This window comes from Pseudopodoces humilis, chromosome 21 (assembly GCF_049639895.1).
Source record: "Pseudopodoces humilis isolate 2021_Gansu_Grassland_sample_001 chromosome 21, ASM4963989v1, whole genome shotgun sequence".
In the NCBI taxonomy this organism is placed as follows: domain Eukaryota; kingdom Metazoa; phylum Chordata; class Aves; order Passeriformes; family Paridae; genus Pseudopodoces; species Pseudopodoces humilis.
In genome coordinates this window covers 9610489-9628044 of record NC_142220.1, presented here as the reverse complement: position 1 = coordinate 9628044, position 17556 = coordinate 9610489, and the positions used below count along the sequence as shown (strand labels likewise).

The 17556-nt window shown below is 45.9% G+C and overlaps 1 protein-coding gene across 1 annotated transcript; it reads left to right on the top strand.

The window, feature by feature from the left end:
* The first annotated feature begins 366 nt into the window (after nt 1–366).
* On the top strand, nt 367–15999 carry LOC102113400 (myosin heavy chain, skeletal muscle, adult-like). Its single transcript, XM_088065574.1, has 38 exons — nt 367–605; nt 694–837; nt 929–1085; nt 2992–3019; nt 3118–3232; nt 3314–3406; nt 3534–3597; nt 3694–3792; nt 3899–4002; nt 4101–4239; nt 4885–5003; nt 5102–5251; nt 5819–5989; nt 6762–7071; nt 7229–7305; nt 7545–7632; nt 7727–7844; nt 8168–8291; nt 8378–8514; nt 8619–8874; nt 9478–9720; nt 9936–10112; nt 10198–10343; nt 10431–10521; nt 10610–10999; nt 11152–11278; nt 11457–11575; nt 12034–12230; nt 12594–12777; nt 12864–13029; nt 13203–13327; nt 13476–13784; nt 13878–14081; nt 14349–14474; nt 14569–14739; nt 14827–14931; nt 15074–15169; nt 15709–15999. Exons 1-38 carry the CDS (start codon nt 399–401, stop codon nt 15862–15864), a joined length of 5832 nt encoding a protein of 1943 aa, XP_087921700.1. The 5' UTR covers nt 367–398; the 3' UTR covers nt 15865–15999.
* The last annotated feature ends 1557 nt before the right edge of the window (nt 16000–17556 follow it).

Here is a 17556-nt window from a genome sequence, read left to right as displayed (position 1 = left end):
TTTAAGGCTATATTATCTATTCTATTTTTTTGGTTTTCTTAATTTTATGGTAGAATAAAAATGTTTCTTTAGCATACTTCATATTCTCAAATATGACACTACAATCCAAAAAGCCAAAGTAAAATCTGTACAGTACCATAAGATACAAATAAAAGAAATTTTTACAAGGTTATTATATATTATTTAAGGATGAAACAATATCTTTCTCTCATGGGTTTAAATCGTTAACACAAAGAAGGCAACTTTGGTAGTTTTAACAATTCTACTAAGTGTTCAATTTTAAATTTTCTAATTAGAAAAGCTGTTCTTGCAAGTAAGCTACATTAATGATCTATTCATGTTAAATTTCTTTTCTCCCACAGGGTTCTTTGCTGATGTGCCTTAAGTAAAGTGCAGACATGGCCTCTGCAGATGCTGAGTTAGCTTGTTTTGGGGAGGCAGCTCCTTACCTCCGAAAATCGGAAAAGGAGAGAATTGAGGCCCAGAACAAACCTTTTGATGCCAAGACATCTGTCTTCGTGGTTCATCCCAAAGAATCCTTTGTGAAAGGCAAAATTGAAAGCAGGGAATCAGGGAAAGTCACTGTCAAGACTGAAGGGGGAGAGGTGAGTCAAAAACAAGGCTGAAGGACAACATTTGCTTCCCTCACTGAGTTCTTAGCTGATATATGAGGATCTTTTGTTTCCTTGGCAGACCCTGACGGTGAAGGAAGATCAAATCTTCTCCATGAACCCTCCCAAGTATGACAAAATCGAGGACATGGCCATGATGACCCACCTCCACGAACCCGCCGTGCTGTACAACCTCAAAGAGCGTTACGCAGCCTGGATGATCTACGTAAGTGGCAGCAGCAGCTTCCTTTGGGCAGCCTCAGCAACTGCTGGGCCAGGCTCAGGGGAAGCCAACGTGCTGTGTCCCTTCCTCACAGACCTACTCGGGTCTCTTCTGCGTCACTGTCAACCCCTACAAGTGGCTGCCGGTGTACAACCCCGAGGTAGTGTTGGCCTACCGAGGCAAGAAGCGCCAGGAGGCCCCTCCACACATCTTCTCCATCTCTGACAACGCCTATCAGTTCATGCTGACTGGTGAGTTACTTGGTTTTCTTTAAATCACTTATCTGTAAACACTCTCAAAGGAGAAAACGTCTTTTCAAGGCAAAGTAGTTCAACTTAATGGTGTTGTGAGGGTGCATGGTCTCTTGTCATTGGAAATAATGAAGACTTCCCTTTGGTTGGAGAGGATCATGTTAGAGATCATTTAGTCTAACCTGATATCCACAAGTTCATCCTAATGTGATGCACCTGCAAGTGCTGAGGGAAATGGAGGACATCATATCTTGGCCTCTCTCATTCACCTTGGAATGAGCATGGAAGTCAGGAGATGTGTGTGAGGACTAGAAGAAAGCAAATATCATGTCTTCAAAAAGGGCAAAAAAGAAGATCCAAGGAACTACAGGCCTCACATGAGCATTGGAATGGCTAATCCTAGGCTATCTCTAAGAATGCAAAACACAAGAGGTTGATTAAGAGTAGTCAGCATGGATTAACAAAAGGGAAATTATGCTTAACCAACCTGATTTCTTTCTACAATGGGGCAATTGCATGGAGACATGAGAGGAGAGCACTGGATCTTGTCTACCTGGATTTCAGCAAGGATTTTGATGCTGTTTCTCATGATATCCTCATAGGCAAACTTAGAGAGTGAGGGCTGGACAAGTGTATGGTGAGCTGGATTGAATACTGTCTGAATGGCACAGACTCAAAGGGCTTTAAAAGGGCTTGTTCTGGGTCTTCAACTGTTCACATTTTTTAAAATAATCTGAAAGTGATTAAAATATTTCTGATTTGACAAAGTTCTTAAGGTCAGCAAAAATTAAGTATAATAATAAAGAATTTCAGGGGGACTTAAGTTCTTATTCAGTGAAGTTTCAAGAATTTTTTGCAAACAGGAGTGTAAAACAAATGCCACTGGGGGAAAAAACCCTCATTGCCAAAAACTTTTATAAGTATCTTCTAATACTGTTTCAAAATTTTGTCTAAAGGATTATAAATCTGGAAAATAAAAAGCTGAAACCTGGATATCACTGAGCAAGAAATAGAGACCAAAACAGAAAGCATTACTATATGCAAGGGGTATCTGCACCTGGTCTGCCATATGCATTTTCAGGCTTCCTTTTTCACTAAAGAATATAGTAAAGTGGAACAGGTCAAGAGGAAGATAAAAAGGTTTCCCAAAGGTAGGACAGGCTGTGTTGGTAACTCTAGAAAGAAGGTTTTTATTACTTTATAAAATTATGCATGGCAAAGAGAAGATGAATAGAAAAGACAGACTATATAATGAAACAAGCTCAACACCAGGATCATATTTTTTCCTTCATCATTATGTGGTTAAAAAAAGGAGCATAACAATTGAACACAAAAAGTAGTAGCATGGGTTAAGAAAGAAAACAGACAAAATTGTGGGAAACAAACTCAGCTCAAGCTATTGAAAAGAGATACATTCATTCTAGCTCTGGAAGTACCAAAATTTCAATATTATAGAGTAGACTATGCTGATAAAGGTTACTACATGTTTGTGATATTTCTGTAATTTTATTTAATGAACAATCAAATGGACACCAACATAAGAACCATTTAGAGGGTGTTGTGGCCTGATCAGGAGTGGTTGTTCCTATGAAATGAAGTTTATGAGAAGCACATGCTCCAGTACAATTCAGCGTACTGACAGATCATTTAATCAGTAACTCTACAAAACTGATCCTTACTTGGAATCATTTTCATAAACAAAATGAACAGTGTGACATGAAGGAGCTATCCAGAAAAAGAAGTGCATGTATGCAACAAAAGAAACAATTGGGGGGGGGTTGAGATATCAGCTTCCCACCTGCAGCTGATATTCAAAATGAATGAAGGCATGAGGGTTTATGAAAGAAATTAGCTGCCTATTGCCAGTGCATTTATAATAATCTCTTCTTTTCTGCCTCGTTCACAGATCGGGAGAACCAGTCCATCCTGATCACGTACGTACACCCCCTGTGTGGGTCCCTGCGGGGCTGCCCGGTGCCAGGGGACCTCCTGCCTGACCACGCACCCTCTGCTTCTCTCTTGGCTTGGGCAGCGGAGAATCCGGTGCTGGGAAGACTGTGAACACAAAGCGTGTCATCCAGTACTTTGCAACAATTGCAGCCAGTGGAGAGAAGAAGAAGGAGGACAAGTCATCAGGCAAAATGCAGGTGAGTGAGGATGAACAGACTGAATGGTCTGTCATTGCCCTGTCAGCTAAAGACAGTGACTGAATTCTTATGTCTCTGCAGGGGACGCTTGAGGATCAAATCATCAGCGCCAACCCACTGCTGGAGGCCTTTGGAAACGCCAAGACCGTGAGGAACGACAACTCCTCACGCTTTGTGAGTTCTTGCCTTGCATAACATCTCTCCCCCTGATGGCAACACACGATGCCTGAGCAGTTCTTCATGCAAAGGAGATGCCAGCAGAACACATCCAGCCTGATCTGCTGCTGCTTTTGCTTAACAGGGCAAATTCATCAGAATCCACTTTGGGGCCACAGGCAAACTGGCTTCTGCTGACATTGAAACTTGTAAGACATTGTCCTGGACTGCTCCCATCCCTTCCCCAATTCCCATCTCCATGTCCATTCCCACAAGTGCCTAACTCTTTCTACCTCCCTGGGCAGATCTGCTGGAGAAGTCCAGAGTCACTTTCCAGCTCAAGGCGGAAAGGAGCTACCACATCTTTTATCAGATCATGTCCAACAAGAAGCCAGAGCTAATTGGTAGGAAGCAGCATTATGGCTTTTTGGGGCTGATCACTGAGGAGCTGTTCCCTCTCTCATCTGATTGGCAAAAGTAAGCCTATGCCTTGCCTCTTCCTGCTTTCAGACATGCTCCTCATTACCACCAACCCTTATGATTTCCACTATGTGAGTCAAGGGGAGGTCACTGTCCCCAGCATTGATGACCAGGAGGAGCTGATGGCTACAGATGTGAGTAACACAGCAACGGGGTATCTCCTGGGCATGTCTCAAGGGTGACATCTCTGATCTGCTAAGGACATATTTTGAATTCATTATTTTGACTGCAGAGTGCCATTGACATCCTGGGCTTCACTGCAGATGAGAAAACAGCCATCTACAAGCTGACAGGGGCTGTCATGCACTACGGGAACCTGAAGTTCAAGCAGAAACAACGAGAGGAGCAGGCAGAGCCTGATGGCACTGAAGGTACCAGCAGATTCAGGGGCTGGTTTGTGCCAAGCCCTTCTCTGCCTCCAGAAGCCATATGTTAGCCTCCAGAGGCACACTGCAATTGCCTGCGTTTCCACTTAAAACATTGAGAATCCAAATTTTCCCATGATCCCTCTAACTGCAGAGGTGCTTTCCAAGTCATAGAAAGTTCCATTATTCTATCCAATGGTGCCTCCCCAAAAACATGCTGCCTGAAGGCAGGAACTTCAATTTCAACACAGGATATCTCTCTTGAAATACGTCTCTTGAAAACCTCCAAGCACTAGGACACCCTGATGGGCAATTGTGATTTTGGTGAAATAACGCCTGCAAGCTGTGCTTCCCAGAAATCTGCTTCCCACAGAAAGAGAATGTGCCTTGCCTTATGTCTTGCTAGAGGCTGTTGTTGTTCTTCTGGGAAATTCCAGGTTTAAGCTCTTCCTATCTAAGCCATACTTGTTCTTTCTTTCAAAGAAGACCATCAGTAGTGGCCAGAATTTGCATTCCTTCACAGGCCTTCTGTGTGAGATGAGAGAAATGTTCTTCCATTCCTAGAACATGAAGAGCAGAGTTGTTCACATCACCTGGATTCTAGAGATTGTCCATAAATGAATGCTTTTCTCTCTCTTTCCACACCTCTAGTGGCTGACAAGGCTGCCTACCTAACGGGCCTAAACTCAGCTGAATTTCTCAAGGCCTTGTGTTACCCCCGAGTCAAGGTTGGGAATGAATATGTGACCAAAGGTCAAAACGTGACACAGGTAACAACTGACACTTGTAAATACGCAGCTGGAAGGACTACATGGGCATTTCTCTTTGTCCCTCAGAGGTAACTGCAGTCCTGTCTCCTCCGCTCTAGGTGAACAATTCAGTGGGTGCCCTGGCAAAGGCAATGTTTGAGAAGATGTTCCTGTGGATGGTTGTTCGCATCAACCAACAGCTGGACACAAAGCAGCCCAGGCAGTACTTCATTGGTGTCCTGGACATTGCTGGCTTTGAGATCTTTGATGTAAGGAGCAAGGATTTGACAGCACAATTAAGTGATGGGCAAGGAGGGGTCATGAGGACTCAGACGCACATAGAGGACTAAGGCTCACACAGCTACGGGCCAAAGGGGTGGATGCTCTTGTAAAGGTAGTGGTCTGGGCAAGTTCACACAGCGTTTCCTGTGCTGTGAATGCAGTGATGATGCAAGGACTTGTGTGTCAGAACACAGAAACGTTCAGATTCTTGATCTGAGGCCTGAGAAATTCTTGGGTGGGACACTGAGGAAGTTTCTACTGTCCAGGAGGTCAGAGAGCTGACACCATGGAGCTCTTGGGCTTACCAAAGATTTGCAGTTGAGTAGCACAGTGAAAAAGAATTGTAACTTTTGGCTTGACTTGTAAAGTAATAATTAAAATGTCCTTCAAGGAGAGTGAAGGTTAGAGTAGAAGGCCTGCTAAGGAAACACATGCTGGTACAGTAGGGTTGGGACGGGTGTCTCAACTTCAAACAGCCTTTGGGGAGTGGCAGGAAATGCCTGTGGGTTTTGGCACGCCTTGAGAACCTGTGCACCTTTCCTTGCTTTGGGCAGTTTAACAGCTTTGAGCAGTTGTGCATCAACTTCACCAATGAGAAACTGCAACAGTTCTTCAACCACCACATGTTCGTGCTGGAGCAGGAGGAGTACAAGAAGGAGGGGATTGAATGGGAGTTCATTGACTTTGGCATGGACCTGGCTGCCTGCATTGAGCTCATTGAGAAGGTACCTTTCCCATGCAAGTATAAAATGGCTGTTGGGATTCTGTGAATATTCTGAGGCACAGTCAGCTCAGAAAGAATCCACAGCCAGACATGTAGCATCAGTTAAGGAAAATATTTTGCACTGAATTTTAGTTTAGCCTGGGGAAGAGAAATGGAGAAATGCACATGTGTGTGATCAGTCTGAATCATCGGGTCTTCAAACATGGCAAAGTAGCCTGGACTTCCACCAACAGACTTCTAAAACCAAACCTGATTCAGTCTCCTTTTCTTCCTTCTCCAAAGGCTCAAATCCAAAGTCTACAGAAAAATCTGAGAAATAAATCTCCTATCACCTGATCTCCACAAATTATGGAGCCCCTTGTTCTCCCCATTATTTTTCTCTTTACCATTGCTCTCCCAGTTCTTCACTAATTCTCATGTGAACTGGACAGTCCTTCCTACCAGTTCCATGAAGACAGGCTGCAGGGAGGCAAGGGACAGCAGAAATAAACCCCTTGATTGAGAACAACTCCTGGTGAACCTAGGCTTTCATCCAGGCTGAGGTGCTGCCAACAGCACAACCAACCTTTGATGTTCATAGCACAGGCTTCTTGTCAGTGTCATAGAATGACAGAAGGGTTTGGGTGGGATGGGACCATAAAGAACATTTTGTTCCAATCCCTGATCATGGTGGGAGGACTTCTTCCTCTAGACCAGGCAGGTGAACGCCCCATCCATAGTAATATTGAACATTTCCATTCAAATCTTTCCTTGTTACTTGTGACTTCTCCCAGCCCATGGGCATCTTCTCCATCCTGGAAGAGGAGTGCATGTTCCCCAAGGCAACTGACACCTCTTTCAAGAACAAGCTCTATGACCAGCACCTGGGCAAGTCCAACAACTTCCAGAAGCCCAAGCCTGCCAAAGGCAAGGCTGAAGCCCACTTCTCCCTGGTGCACTACGCTGGCACAGTGGACTACAACATCACTGGCTGGCTGGAGAAGAACAAGGACCCTCTGAATGAAACTGTCATTGGGCTGTACCAGAAATCATCTGTGAAGACCCTGGCTTTACTCTTTGCCAACTATGGCGGAGCTGATGCAGGTCAGTTTTATGAAAATTGTATTTTTAATGTGGGACAAATTTTCCTCAGAATTAAAGCAGCAAAGACTAGAAATATAAAGTGGCTTTGCATTCTGTAATAACCAATATATATTGTCCGTATTATTAAACTTTTTTTTTATTTTTTTTTTATTTTCAGATGCTGGTGGTGGTGGTGGCAAGAAGGGAGGCAAGAAGAAGGGTTCTTCTTTCCAGACTGTCTCAGCTCTTTTCAGGGTAAGAACAGAATTTATGTCGTCATTTAAATGCCCACTGAAATAACATAGCAGGTCAGTGAAGTTGCATTCGGACAGCCCTGTAATTCACTAAGACACTGCTTCACTTTTGTACACCAAGATAATCACGCATTTCCTGTAATTCAAGATGCAGAAGGGCTAAGTTTTTTATATGCACATCATAGATAAGCATGGGGTTCTTACTATATTAAACCTGAACTTTTCCTTGTAATCTCACAGGAGAATTTGAACAAGCTGATGGCCAACTTGAGAAGCACTCACCCCCATTTTGTACGGTGCATCATCCCAAATGAAACTAAAACACCTGGTAAGGCAAGCCAAGAGGAGGAAAGCTGGAGCAGCAGAAGCTCTTCTCCGGAATGTCAAACAGCAGGGTAGTCACTAACGGTGATCTTTGTCAGGTGCCATGGAGCACGAGCTGGTGCTGCACCAGCTGCGCTGTAACGGCGTGCTGGAAGGGATCAGGATTTGCAGGAAAGGGTTCCCCAGCAGAGTCCTCTATGCTGACTTCAAACAGAGGTGAGAGCTCTGCATCTCTCTGAACATTCAGACCAAGCTGAAGAGCCTGATCATCTTAACGATCTTTACATTTTACATTGTCATGTTTTGCTCCGAATTGATGAATTATTTTATGCTGATTGTGAGGATTCACTTGGTCTCTGTTTAATGGCATGAAAAGTTCTCACACTCTCTTGCAGTGTCTTTGAAGGCTTGTACTATCTTGAAAGAATGCAGTCTCTAATACATGATATTATTCAGCTCTTGCTGAGTAGGCTGTGAAGTTCAATCACTGTGATGGTTTCATAACTGTTCATTTCTTCATGTTTTGCTTTCTCCTCCAGATACAGAGTACTTAATGCCAGTGCTATCCCAGAGGGACAGTTCATGGACAACAAGAAGGCTTCAGAGAAGCTCCTTGGGTCCATTGATGTTGACCATACCCAGTACAGATTTGGTCACACCAAGGTAGAATGAAGTTCTTTATTTAAATACAGTGTGCCCCAGTAATGCACTACGCAGCACTGATGTACTACAATCTTGCCTTCTTCAAGGTGTTCTTCAAAGCTGGACTGATAGGTGTCCTGGAGGAGATGAGAGATGAGAAACTGGCACAGATCATGACCATGATACAAGCCAGGTGCAGAGGCTTCCTGTCTAGAGTGGAGTACCAGAGAATGGTGGAAAGGAGGTAGATACTTCTCACTCATTTGTTGTGTTCTAAGGGTAGTTGGCTAATTGAGTCAAAATTCACCAAACACAGGATATTTAATAACCATGTGGACTTGTTTTCAGAGAGTCCATCTTCTGCATACAGTACAACGTTCGTTCATTCATGAATGTCAAACACTGGCCATGGATGAAGCTGTTCTTCAAGATCAAGCCCTTGCTGAAGAGTGCAGAGTCTGAGAAGGAAATGGCCAACATGAAACAAGAGTTTGAGAAAACCAAGGAAGAGCTTGCAAAGTCTGAGGCAAAGCGGAAGGAGTTGGAGGAGAAGATGGTGGCCTTGGTGCAGGAGAAAAATGACCTGCAGCTCCAAGTACAGGCAGTGAGTACCACTGTTCATTTTTCCCTGGAAAAAGAATGATACCAGCCAATGTGTATTGAACAGCTGAGAACTTGAAGCTGGAAGGGAAATATCTCAACTTTCAAAGCAGTGCTTTTGTCTAACACAGTAAAGACAAATGTGGGAAGGACACACTTTTCCTCCAAATTCAATAAGGAAAATGCAGTTTCACCAAAGGAAACAAATATTTTTCCAGTGATGTATTCTCATAAATCTTCAATTGCTCAAATACTAGGAAGTTAGTCAATTAAACAGAAGAAGGTATTGCACATTTTTCCATGAGAAATATACTCCAACCCTTTGTTCCTGCTGAAGCTAGAAATTGAAGTAACCCCTGTTCCATTCAGCTTCTGGTTGCATGAGGCATTCTCATAGCTAGTCACCCTGGGAGACATATTTAGGGGACACAAAAACATTGGAATTAATATTGATTCCAAATGGCAAGATTTCCCAGTAGACAACACCCAAAATGCATTTATTGCTGAAACTGAAGATGAGGTTCAGCTGCTACCCAGTGATAAACGAGAAAGAAAGCAGAGATAGTTCAAAACATTAGAACCCACAAAACTCTGTCTTCCCCACCAGGAAGCAGACAGCTTGGCTGATGCTGAGGAACGGTGTGACCAGCTCATCAAAACCAAAATACAGCTGGAAGCCAAAATTAAGGAGGTGACTGAAAGAGCAGAGGATGAAGAGGAAATTAATGCTGAGCTGACAGCCAAGAAGAGGAAACTGGAGGATGAATGTTCAGAGCTGAAGAAAGATATTGATGACCTTGAGCTAACACTGGCCAAGGTGGAGAAGGAAAAACACGCCACAGAAAACAAGGTAAAGCACAGGGGGTCACACAGCTGCTCAAAAAGGCAGTGTTTCTAGGAGCAAAAGAACAACCTAAGGACATGGTGCCTTTTAAACATGAAATGGGTCTTACATAAGAAATGTGAGGCAAAGCACTACTTCTGGCTAAGAAAAGCAGAGGAAAAATATCACAAAATCATCTGGTCTGCTTTCCACAGAACCTAGAAAATTGCTCTTATTTCTAGGTGAAAAACCTGACTGAGGAGATGGCAGGCCTGGATGAGACCATCGCCAAGCTGACCAAAGAGAAGAAAGCCCTCCAAGAGGCCCATCAGCAGACCCTGGATGACCTGCAGGTAGAGGAGGACAAAGTCAATACTCTGACCAAAGCCAAGACCAAGCTGGAACAGCAAGTGGATGATGTAAGCACACAGACACAGAGCAGGAACAGGACAGGTATGGAGCCTGAGCTGGCTGGTAGAGCACTGAAGGTCTTGTTGTGTTCAGCTGGAAGGGTCCCTGGAGCAAGAGAAGAAACTGCGCATGGACCTGGAGAGAGCAAAGAGGAAACTGGAAGGAGACCTGAAGCTGGCCCAGGACAGCATCATGGATTTGGAGAATGATAAGCAGCAGCTGGATGAGAAACTGAAGAAGTAAGTGTGGCTCTGGGGCTCCTGAGTACTGGGCTGGACCACTTGTCTTCTTCCTTTGAGCTCTAACACGGTTCACTTGGCCCAAAGGAAAGACTTTGAAATCAGCCAGATCCAGAGCAAGATTGAGGATGAACAAGCCTTGGGCATGCAATTTCAGAAGAAAATCAAGGAGCTGCAGGCAAGTCTCTGTTCCTTCCCCTCCCTTGCTCAGGCTCAGCTCAGGCAGGAGGAGGGCACGGGTGTGAAGGGTCCCTCCTGTTCTGCAGGCCCGCATTGAGGAGCTGGAGGAGGAAATTGAGGCAGAGCGAACCTCTCGTGCTAAAGCAGAGAAGCATCGGGCTGACCTGTCCAGGGAGCTGGAGGAGATCAGCGAGCGCCTGGAGGAAGCAGGAGGGGCCACAGCAGCTCAGGTGGAGATGAACAAGAAGCGTGAGGCAGAGTTCCAGAAGATGCGGCGGGACCTGGAAGAGGCCACGCTGCAGCACGAAGCCACGGCTGCCGCCCTGCGCAAGAAGCACGCGGACAGCACCGCTGAGCTGGGGGAGCAGATCGACAACCTGCAACGTGTGAAGCAGAAGCTGGAGAAGGAGAAGAGTGAGCTGAAGATGGAGATTGATGACTTGGCCAGCAACATGGAGTCTGTCTCCAAAGCCAAGGTATGGAACTGCAGGAGAAAATGCTCACAGGGACAAAGTGGGGCACAAAAGCTGCCACTTCCAGACACATTCCCAGAAACAAAATCCCCACTGTGACAATAAGGCGGAGTGCAGAGCATCATCTCTTTTCCCTTCCTGTGTTTCCTCTCTAGGCCAACCTGGAGAAGATGTGCCGCACACTGGAAGATCAGCTGAGTGAGCTTAAAACAAAAGATGAGCAGAATCAGCGCATGATCAATGACCTCAATACTCAAAGAGCTCGTCTGCAGACAGAGTCAGGTGAGACATCCTCATCCCTGAAGTTCAATGGCAGGACCTGCATGCCCTGAGCATGAAAGAGGGTGCAAGGTAGCAGCTGGTATAAGCTCTCCAGGCCATTCCTGGTTATGTGGCTTTACTGGCAGAAGGTGTCATAAGAGGAACAGAGTGCATCCTTTTTTCCCTTTCCCTTTTGTAGGTGAATATTCCCGCCAGGTGGAGGAGAAAGATGCTCTGATTTCTCAGCTGTCTAGGGGCAAGCAAGGATTTACCCAACAGATTGAGGAACTCAAGAGACATCTAGAGGAAGAAATCAAGGTCGGGATGTACCCTACTGTACACAGCCTCTATCACCCCAAAAGCATCTGGAAAATCCTGTCTGACACTTGACTGCTTCAGAGTTCTATCCCCAAACACACGTAGGGTTGGAGGGAACAGCTCTAATGCACAATCCTCCACTCTTCAACTAGAGAGGAAGGAAGCAGGATGCTTAATGTGCTGGAAGAAGTCATCCACATGAGATTCTTCCAGGAGGTTCTGATGATTCTCTCCAAGACACCATTCAGCCACACGTTTACACAAACAGCAGATTACGGTCCCAAGAGGAGGTGTCACTAATGCGTCATGATGCTCCCAAATGTGTCCATGAGGGCTTCCTCAGCTCCAAGCCCTGCATTTGCCCAGTTAGAGTTTCATTCCATTTTAACTGTCAAGTTACACAGTCAGGAGACATTTCAAGATAAGTATTCAGGTTACCTAAACCAATGTCCCCACAGGCCAAGAACGCCCTGGCCCACGCCCTGCAGTCCGCTCGCCACGACTGTGACTTGCTCCGGGAACAATATGAGGAGGAGCAGGAGGCCAAGGGGGAGCTGCAGAGAGCCATGTCCAAGGCCAACAGCGAGGTGGCTCAGTGGAGAACCAAATACGAGACAGACGCCATTCAGCGCACGGAGGAGCTCGAGGAGGCCAAGTATGTGGGGAAGCAGGATGAAAAATGATGGGAAAAGATGGAAACTGGTCAAAGGAAATTGGAATCTCTGAGAGTGGGTTCAGACAAGAGTGAGACGAAGGCAACAATATACTGTCTTTGTTAACAAAAAGGAGCGAGGGAGGAAGAAAAAAAAGTGTATATTGAAAGAGAAAACAGGCTTTAGAAATGCTAAGACAGGCTTAATCCTCCATAGGTGACTGGACACAGCAAAGAATAGATCCTTTTGTATCTGTGAAAAGTTCTTGGCTCAAAATTCTCAATGTGACAAACTGCCCTCTTATGAGGTTGTAGAACTGACTCCTTTCCAAGCTCTAACGTGGCACTGTGCTTCTCTCCTCCCAGGAAGAAGCTGGCCCAGCGTCTGCAGGATGCAGAGGAACATGTTGAGGCTGTCAATGCCAAATGTGCCTCCCTGGAAAAGACAAAGCAGAGGCTGCAGAATGAAGTGGAGGACCTGATGATTGATGTGGAGAGATCCAATGCTGCCTGTGCTGCTCTGGATAAGAAGCAGAAGAACTTTGACAAGGTCTTTTGGCCTCCAGCACCAGCACTCCTGGCCAGAGCATGCCCCTGTGATGGTCACAGCCCGACTCACACCCCGTTTCTCTTCAGATCCTGGCAGAATGGAAGCAGAAGTATGAGGAAACACAGGCTGAGCTGGAGGCCTCGCAGAAGGAGTCGCGCTCTCTGAGCACGGAGCTGTTCAAGATGAAGAATGCCTATGAGGAGTCCTTGGACCACCTGGAAACAATGAAGCGGGAGAACAAGAACTTGCAGCGTAAGTCCCTGGCCCTCTGCTCCCCTCACTGGCCTTTCTCACCATCAGCCATGACCACCATTGTTCATGGGTCTGTGCCTGCAGATCTGCAGAGGGGCCTGTCACCTTGGTGGGACAGAATCCTTCCCATTCTGCTCTGTGCCTGACCATGCCATTGATCTTTGTTCCCACAGAGGAGATTTCCGACCTCACGGAGCAGATTGCAGAAGGAGGGAAGGCAATTCATGAGCTGGAGAAAGTGAAGAAGCAGATTGAGCAGGAGAAATCTGAACTGCAAGCCTCCCTGGAGGAAGCTGAGGTACATACAAGGCTAATCAGTTATGGCCCAACCAAGAGTGTTCGTGTAGTTCTTTGGAGAGATAGCAGGGAAGCAATCCTACCTTTCATGTGGAAGTGCAAAAAAGATTACTTAGAAAGTAAGACACTCTTCATGCTGAATTGTGCAGGCTTCCCTGGAACATGAGGAGGGGAAGATCCTGCGCCTGCAGCTTGAGCTCAACCAAGTGAAGTCTGAGATTGACAGGAAGATAGCAGAGAAAGATGAGGAGATTGACCAGCTGAAGAGGAACCACCTCAGAATTGTGGACTCCATGCAGAGTACTCTGGATGCTGAGATCAGGAGCAGGAATGAAGCCCTGAGGCTGAAGAAGAAGATGGAGGGAGACCTGAATGAGATGGAGATTCAGCTGAGCCATGCCAATCGCATGGCTGCAGAGGCACAGAAGAACCTGAGAAACACTCAGGCAGTGCTGAAGGTTTGTTCAAGAAAGCTACAGAAAGAGACATTAGTTCTCTGACATTTTTGCCACAGAACTGATGCCTGGTAATTTCTGTGGTCTCTCTTTCAGGACACTCAGCTGCACCTGGATGATGCTCTCAGGACACAGGATGACCTGAAGGAGCAGGTGGCCATGGTGGAGCGCAGAGCAAACCTGCTGCAGGCTGAAGTTGAGGAGCTCCGGGCAGCCCTGGAGCAGACGGAGCGCTCGAGGAAGCTGGCTGAGCAGGAGCTTCTGGATGCCACTGAACGTGCCCAGCTCCTCCACACCCAGGTCAGGCTCTGCTGGAAACTGTTCCCATTCACAAATGATAACAAAGAATTAAATTGTTATTCATCTTGTAAGTGATGCCTGTGTAAACATTTGAAGAAGTGTGCTGCAATATGTCCCCTCCAGCCAGCCCTCAAGATCTGGTTTACTGCTCTGGTGCTATAGAAATCTCTTGCACTAAAGACTTTCCTAAACTCTGCCTGCATTTTTGGGCCTTGATGTGGAGGCAATTGGCCTGACAGTAGGAATCCTGTCTTTCCTGTTGCACAGAACACCAGCCTGATCAACACCAAGAAGAAGCTGGAAACGGACATTTCCCAGATCCAGAGTGAAATGGAGGACACCATCCAGGAAGCCCGCAATGCTGAGGAGAAGGCCAAGAAGGCCATCACAGATGTGAGTTGGGCACTCCTGGCATTGCTGATGATGAATGTAGTCTCCCGCAGATATGTCCAGTCCCAAAATGGCTTTGACCCTTTGCTCTGATCAGGCGGCCATGATGGCAGAAGAGCTGAAGAAGGAGCAGGACACCAGTGCCCACCTGGAGAGGATGAAGAAGAACCTGGACCAGACAGTGAAGGACCTGCAGCACCGTCTGGAAGAGGCTGAGCAGCTGGCACTGAAGGGAGGGAAGAAGCAGATCCAGAAGCTGGAGGCCAGGGTGTGTAGGGCTGGGGGTGTGCCTGAGTGAGCGTGTCCTTGCAGAGACATTGTCAGGGAAGCTGCAGGGATGGGTTTGTCCTTGCAGGTGCGGGAGCTGGAAGGGGAGGTTGATGCTGAGCAGAAGCGCAGCGCTGAAGCCGTGAAGGGCGTGCGCAAGTACGAGCGGAGGGTGAAGGAACTGACCTACCAGGTAAGGCAGGAGGGCTCCTGCTCTCACACGGTTTTCTCACAGCAAGGCACATTTTACACACACCATCCCCAAGGGGAATTGTTAAACTCATGTGATGCAGGATCAAGAATTGACTCTCTTTCCTGTTTGCCAAACATTCTAGTCTGAGGAAGACAGGAAGAATGTCCTGAGGCTGCAGGATCTGGTGGACAAGCTGCAAATGAAAGTGAAATCCTACAAGAGACAAGCTGAGGAGGCTGTAAGTATTGCTTGGAGAATGGGCAAAGGTCACATTCCGTTGGGGCAGAACACACATTGAATGAGGGTGAATACCTGGAGAGGGCTATGAAGGAAACTCCCAAGTCACAATTGTCTTAGGAATGTTCATTAAGGGAAGTGGTGCAGCCTGTTTCACACAGGAGGCCAGAATAAACAAATCCAGGGGCCACACCCACTGACTGACAAGTTCCTGAATCTCTACTAGTAATCAGCAGCAGAAGGCTTCAGGGTCTTCGCAGGCCACTAAGTCACACTGACAATTGGGCAGGAAGAAGTTGGAGGGTAACTCCAGGAATGATAAATCAAAGGGGTGAAATTGCTCCTCACGTGTGACACAGTCCTGGTGAAGTTTGTCCCAGTAGGATCCTGAAAAGGGGAGGATGAGGAGCTCTGTGTGAAGCTGATGTGTGAGCACTGGTGGGAGGGGGATGGAGAGTTGCAGCCCCATAAGGCTGTCTTGCAGCAGGAGTGAAACCCTTGTCCTGTGCTCCTGAGCCCTGACTCCCTTTCCCCACACAGGAGGAGCTGTCCAATGTGAACCTCTCCAAGTTCCGCAAGATCCAGCACGAGCTGGAGGAAGCCGAGGAGCGGGCTGACATTGCAGAGTCACAGGTCAACAAGCTCCGAGTGAAGAGCCGGGAGATTCATGGCAAGAAGATAGAAGAGGAAGAGTGAGGATGTCACGAGGCAGCAAAGTGACCTGAGGGATGCACAAAATGTGAACCCTCTATCACTCCCTTCTCTTTTCAATTTTTGTTTTTAACTGTTTTAATGTCTAGAGAATAAATCCCGTAGATTTGTTTGTGTGCATACCATGAGCAGTACTTTTCATTTCTTTCTTCTTTATATTGGTTAGACCTTTAGTACCAATTTTGGTACAGTTTTGTTCAGTTTTATCTTATAGTCTCTATGTACCTATGTCACAATGCAGCTTTTTGTCACCTAGTTCCTGACTACCTATCCCTTCTTTCTTTCTTAGTGACTAAGATGTGAATAGAAAAACACCATCACATGGAGAGGAATCAAGGTCAATAATTCCTGATTGTGCCTCCTGCAAGTTCTTCCTACTGGTGTACCCCAGACAATATCTTATATTATATTCACCCTTTTGGCACCTCAGCACTTTCCAGCTTGCAGTTGTCAGGTGTGAGATGCTCCTTTTGCTGGCCTCTGAGAGTGATTTATAGAGTGCTAATAACCTAAAGAGTTCATGTTTTTTTTCTGAAGCTGACAGAAGATAGTCTTTAGTCTCCACTATTTTTTCTTCTTGAATTTAATTAGAAGACCATGAAGAATATCACATCACCTGAATTTCTGCTGGAGGAGGTTGATGACAGTTCTGTGAGAATTCCTTTAGTTTCTATAAATTAGGTCAGTGTCTACAACAGCTGAGTTTCTGTCACACTATTTTCTGAAACTGTCTTGGGGAATTTTTCTTTCCTATTGAGAAAGACCAGCTGTTTGATATGGTGTTTTCCTTACTGCTGTTGTAGAAACTCAAAACCCCCACCAGGAGCTTCTTTCACATACCTATGACAAGAGAGATCAGAGCAGACAGTGAGCAGGGAAGAGACAGCTTGCAGTAGACCATCAGTGAAAGGAAAACACTTCATTAGTAGCTGTCATTTTCTCTCTAGACTAATGGCTTTCCGTTCAGTGTGCAAAAGAAGCAATAAAGAAGATGGACAATCAAATGGCAGATTCTGAGCCTGAGGAGAGATCCACATAAACTGACAATGAAGACTTGAGTGCAGGGGGAGAAAGTTACCATGCTCAGTTCCAGGTCCTGCCTCCTAGGGCAGAGTACACTGCTGCAGCTGGAGATTCTGAGTTCCCAGGGAGCACTGGACCAAGCATATGTAACACCTCCAGGGAAAGAACTGGTATGGGGAACTAAGGACAGGTGGTTTATGTCCTTCCAAAAGGAGCAGTCTGTTAAATTACAGTCAGCCTTTATATATGAAAAAACACACAAAACTTTGAGAGGATAGATTAGCATGTGGACAGAGAGAGATACAGTGGATATAATTGACTGGGATTTCCAAAAACTTTCAGCAAGGTATCCCAACAAAGTCTTTATAGATGTGATGAAACCATGGGACAAGAAGTAAGTAAGTAAGAAGGAAGCTTATCTTCTTACTTCTCTACTGCTCTACCAGGCAGAGATAGAATGAAAGTGAAGAGTTATGTGTGCTGTGTTCAATCTACTGATAAATCATCAAGCTGGATTGTTCAGTTGTTACACCAGTGGGAAGGAATGTCATCCAGTTAAAGAGCTGTCATGAGACTCCATCTGTAGTGCTGTATTCATCTCTGGGACCTCCCAAAAAAAAGGAAAATACGCCAGGTGGAGCAGATGCAGAGAAG